This window comes from Pagrus major, chromosome 5 (assembly GCF_040436345.1).
Source record: "Pagrus major chromosome 5, Pma_NU_1.0".
In the NCBI taxonomy this organism is placed as follows: domain Eukaryota; kingdom Metazoa; phylum Chordata; class Actinopteri; order Spariformes; family Sparidae; genus Pagrus; species Pagrus major.
Genome location: NC_133219.1, coordinates 7,790,677 through 7,796,070, shown reverse-complemented (window position 1 = coordinate 7,796,070; position 5,394 = coordinate 7,790,677). Strand labels below are relative to the sequence as shown.

General features: G+C 39.6%; 1 protein-coding gene across 1 annotated transcript; it reads right to left on the bottom strand.

The window, feature by feature from the left end:
- Positions 1-983: 983 nt before the first annotated feature.
- LOC140996241 (uncharacterized) lies at positions 984-3,414 on the bottom strand. Its single transcript, XM_073466567.1, has 3 exons — positions 2,779-3,414; positions 1,503-1,623; positions 984-1,423 (listed from the first exon to the last, which is right to left on the bottom strand). The coding sequence occupies exons 1-3, from the start codon at positions 3,172-3,174 to the stop codon at positions 1,242-1,244; spliced, it is 699 nt and encodes a 232-aa protein (XP_073322668.1). The 5' UTR covers positions 3,175-3,414; the 3' UTR covers positions 984-1,241.
- Positions 3,415-5,394: the final 1,980 nt, after the last annotated feature.

Sequence of the window (5,394 nt, the reverse complement as noted above, 5' to 3'; positions counted from 1 at the left end):
AGAAGCCTTGAGGAGTTAATGACCTCCTCCTTCAAACGCATTCAGGACTGTTTCACCTCCTCAGCTGTCAGCACACTGTGATAGAGGAAGTGTGATCGAGCCCCTCGTCCTGTTCTTGGTAAACAGGCAGGAAGGTGTGGGAAGGGTTAAGAGGTGGAAGAAGGATGATGGAAACTGATTTGCATTTGATTCCGTTTTCTCAGCCACCTCTCCAGTACACTCACAGACAGCTGATTAAAGGGTCACAGCCCTGCTAATACACTGTGTGCAGTACATGTGAAGAGCAGGGCTTGTGTGGTGTTGAGCACTTCACACCAACAGCTGGACAACATCCAGTGAAGATGCTCCCTCAGGACAGTGGAGGGGTCATTTTTCTTTACAAAATACAATATATTGTAATGGTTGTTGCCATATTACTGTTCCTTCCTTTTACTTTTGTGTGCTGTTAAATCTGTACTTAATGTCTTGTTAATTTTGTCTTTATTATAATTTCACAAAATATGTCCTGACAGACATGGAGCTTTTTTGAGAACACTAATATGGTAGAATTAAATACCATCAACAGTGTCAATGTTTTATACACAGTACACCTTGAAACCGATATAGCATTACCATTGCAACCTTGCTTTAGATTTTGTAGCTTTTTGTCACAGAAGGTATTTCATTTTAGGGTGAGCTTCTGGTTCAAGTTTTTCTGTTTACAAATAGCACAATGATAAATGTAAAAATAAAAGCATTTTAATCAAAGATTGCTGTGGCTCCTCAGGAAGCTGCATGTAACCTGATAAATTGCCTCCAGTGATGTCACTCAGTGGTGGTCAGTTGCATTGTGGGTCGTGTGGGTGGCAGATTTTGAAAATGAAGAATGCATGATGCATCTGCTGATAGTGATCATTTGTTTTGTTCTTCTTGTTTTCTTACCCACAACATGTAAGACTCAGTCACACTCAGAAACAACAGTAATGCCAAAAAAAAACACACTCTGAAAGATATTAAATGTTTTTAATACAAACTGTTGTGAACAGACTCAACTTTCCACACCTAATCTCTGTAAGGTTATATAAAGTTTGCAAGGTAAGGATTGTGCACAAAAACACAAAGCTGTTATCAACTTTTAATGGAAACTATGTACAATTTGAGGATGGATGGGCAACACTTCACCGAGCTTTACAAAAATGTTTTGGTCCTCGCTGTAAGAACAGGGTTGTTGCAGTGCAGATCTCACTGTTGTTTCACCAAAGTCACTGAGATCTTCCAGCAGCAGGAGGCTCACTCACTTCAGACTGATTCACTCTGACAGGGCAACCTTGGCAGTCTGCAACATCAGGTTCATGCATCTCACCTGGATGCATTTCAAGTACCTTCATGTGCTTTTGACATGTCTGTCTGCTGAACAGCCTCTCATTTTCATCCTCATGTTTGTCTGCAGATGTCAGAACAGAATGAGAATCACCTTCAAGCTTCCATGGCATCAGAAGAAGAGTCTTTGACTTTTGGCTTGCCTTTTATTTGTGAATGGTCACCGGCATCTTCTAGCAGTGAAAGGTCTAGTTCAGGTAAGGGAACCCTCCAGAATTGGAAGGAGTTGTAGGTGCAGTCTTCGTAGTTGGTGTCTTCATCAGCCTGAAAGTGATGAAAAAGAGAGAGGGACTGAGGTCAGGAGAAAAACTGTCCAATGCAACGAACAGTAATATTTTAGACCAGCTATACATGGTAGCCCTCATCTGGGCTGGATAATCAACCGATTATCAGATCGGATATTCAGCATTTTTCTGATTATCCAAATTTTTGAGGGGGTTTTCCCCAATTGCTAATGAAATAAGTTAATTTAAAAATGCACTACTTTGGCTCAGACGCCTCTCTCTGTCTATAGCCGCCTGTAGGTCCACACTACTGTCATGCCAGTATATGCCTGTAGGGTGCTGAGTCAGCATAGTCTTAAAAAGGTGTCTCAACCAGCAGGTACGTGTGTGCATCTACCTTAACCACATGGCTGACAGATACCCAAACAAGTCAAGGGAGATTGGTAAGACAGAGAAGTGATCTGATTCTGCTAAATAAAAAGTAAAATGTAACTTTGTTGTCACATATTTGTAGTGGAGTAAAGTACCTCAAAATAGTACTTAAATACAGTACTTGAGTAAGTTGTACTGCTACATTCCATCATTGGTTGTTCCAAATATTGACACCAAGATTTTTAATTTTACAGCAAAGGTTTATAGTTTCCAAATATTGGTTATTGGCATCTTTGATAGGTGTTGTAAAAAGCAAGTCAGACTGTGGTTAAAGTAAAGATACTCTGTTACTGTAAAATATTACTTTGGTGAAAGTGAAAGTTTATTTTGCTTGAGTCTCTAAGTATCTGATATCACATGTACAACTTAGATATCAAGTAAATGTAATTAAAAGTAATTTTCTGGCACAAATGTAATAGTAAAAGTAAATCATTCATATATATTTTATCTTAGTGTCAATGAAATAAATACATTTAAAAATGTGCTGGTTTGGCTCATGTAATCTACAAAGTAACTAGTAACTAAAGTACTAAAAGTACCTCAAACTTGCACTTATGTACAGTACCAGGTATATGTACTTAGATACATTTCATCACTGTTGATTAGAAACAGAAATTTTGTCAAGCGGCTGGAATATCGGTGAGCTAGTCAATGAGTAAAGGGTGACATCTAGCGGACATTTACTGTCATTACATCGGCTCACTTTCTCTGAACATCGTCACTGAGAAGACTGCAGACTTTTGCTCTATTACAAAGAACTTACTTTATCATTAACTTGAGCAATGGCAGTCCCTAAAGCCGTGCATTCATCTCGATGTCGTTTCTTGGAGCTTGTGATTGTGCTGGAGCTGCGACGGTCCTGGAAACTTCCAGAAGCCTGCACCGTCAAAACACTGGCCGCATGTTTCCTCGTGTCGCAGCAGTGTGTGGCCTTGCGACAAAGAAGAGCGGCTTCTTCATCTCCTCCCTCCGGCTCCTCGAAGTAACTAGGCCTCTTTCTGGAGCGGCTGCCCAGCAGAGCCAGCAGGGACGGCGGGCTCACACCCCCAGAGGGAGCCATGCTTCCCAGCTGCATGTCAACACTGCAGAGAGAGCGGCAGCATCTTTTGGAGGGAGAGTCGGGCAGCAGTAGCGGGTCCTCGGCTCGTCTTTTCGCCATTAATCTTGGCTGTGTCGGCACACTTGTGTACAGCAGGGGACTGTGACTCTAGCTGCGTTTCGCTGCCTGTGGTAGGATGGATGTGTTCAGGTTTACTCCGCTAACATCCAACACCGGAAGTACAAGAAGTGCGAGGCAGTCCGGATAACCAATCAGAGGAGAGCACCGCTGGTAGAGCCCACAAACATATCGTACGTCATAGTCGCCGCCATATTGGATGTGGGAGGTCTGCCCTGTAAACAAATACAAGCAGGAGTGAAAACTGTGGGTTTTCTGAATAAAACGTTTATATTTAACTGATTTTGATTAATCTTTTTGATATTCAATGATTTATATTCATTTCAGTACTAATAATGACAATTATTGAGACAAAAAAATGAACAGTCTGCAAATCAAAATAAGACACTGCAACTGGCAGTGAGTGTGCTTTCTTTTCTTTTAGCAGTTAAGTGATTTACTCCATAACAGAAAATTATAGACATCTATTTTATTGTATACAATAACATTTCATGGTTAAAAAAAACAAAACAGTAAACTTGCAGGTGGCTACTGTGCAGTATTGTACAACATATTATGCAAGTCAGTTTGCTCAATATCATATGAGGACTAAGTGCTTGAGACATTTGGACAGGTTAAAGAAGTGAAGGGATTTCCTTTTCCCCTTATAGCCTAAATATTGAATGAAAAGTACCAGTATAATTTATACTAAACACAACAGACTGATTCAAAATACAAGATTACTTTATTTGTTCTGAGGGAAATTTGGTGGACATAAAGGATGCCTTGTAAAAAATACACACACTTCGTGCAGTAACAGACATAAGTGTCAGCATGTTTAAAGGACCATACCATTGTTACTACATGTCACTGTCTACTGTCAGCATGTTTAAAGCAGTGGTTTTCAAAGTGGGTCCGGGGACCTACAGGGGTCCTTGAGGTGGTTCCAGGGGATCCCCAGCAAAATTAGGAATTTTTTACTTTCATTAATATTTCAATGACCAGAAGTTAGTCCCATGAGACAATGTATAAGAGTGACTATTCTGATCATAGGCTTCACTCTGTCCACTGTTATCTCCCCACCTATGTTTTAGAACTCGTGACTAAATCATATATAACAACAAATACCTTTATAGATGAGGGTCACTGAGACAAAGTCATATCGTACGGGGGTACCTGACCTATTACTTTTCTATTTAGGGGTCCTTGACATGAAAAAGTTTGAGGACCACCATGCTTACAGTGCAACAGCACCATTGCCCCGTCGGTTTATGGTCACTCAGACATTCAGCTGTGACCCGACCTGCAGGACAGGCTTAAATGTGCCTTAAGATGAACAATGCATTGATCTTGTAATTTGCAAAACAATCAAAACAATGATTGAGATGATAGTGATGAAATTGGTTTGTTTCCCTCAAATTAAAGGATTGAACTTGACTGTAATGATTTCTCAGTGGAATTCCCATACATGGAGTTTTGAGGTAAAGCCTTACACTGCTTTTACTGTTGCCTTTGACCCTCAGATTGCCTCGTCTGCTGAGGCACTGACCTGGATCCACAGTACAGAGCTTCTTATTGCACACGTTAAAATTGGCTACATGTCATCCCTGGAACTTTATGTGGGAGACGTCCCAATAAAACCAACAATATCAATGTTGAACGAGCATCAATTTCCAGATTTTCTAAATCATTTTTATGTAAAGTGATCTTATGTAGAGTACTCAAATAATTGGATGGATTTAGCAGTAAACTATAGTCAAACATTATGCGTCTGCTTCCCTCCCACATCATTTCCAAAGGTTTCATCTACTGTATGTTTGAGAATTTCCAAGAGAAAACTGTATGAATGCCTGTGTTTGTTGTAGGTTTGTTTTCCCCACAGCCTTGTGTAGTATTATCATTGTAACAGAAGAAAACATTAAATCCCAACTTCTATAATAAATTAATGAATTATTAAAACATTTTAGGTAGAAATTAATTACATTTACCTCAAAAAGGTTTTTTTTTTAACCCTCTTGCATTACACCACACTGCACTACATCACTCAGTAAAAATTAAAGGTTTTTTTGGCATTTTGAAAGCACCGCTTTTTAAAAATTTTATCTTTATCTCCCACCTGGGATAAAAGTAATTTCTGTGTTTGCTTTGACTGTTACACCCTTTCTTCTGAATTTGCTCAAAAAGCACTCTGAGAGATGACAGTGGCTGTATTTGAAATAAAAA

What these genes read in the sequence shown, in the direction of transcription:
- LOC140996241 (XM_073466567.1), bottom strand. Translation starts at nt 3,174, where the DNA reads ATGGCGAAAAGACGAGCCGAGGACCCGCTACTGCTGCCCGACTCTCCC. An exon ending in TTGCTCAAGTTAATGATAAA is followed by an intron (nt 1,624 to 2,778) that starts GTAAGTTCTTTG and finishes CATCACTTTCAG; the next exon opens with GCTGATGAAGACACCAACTA. An exon ending in TGACCATTCACAAATAAAAG is followed by an intron (nt 1,424 to 1,502) that starts GCAAGCCAAAAG and finishes TGACATCTGCAG; the next exon opens with ACAAACATGAGGATGAAAAT.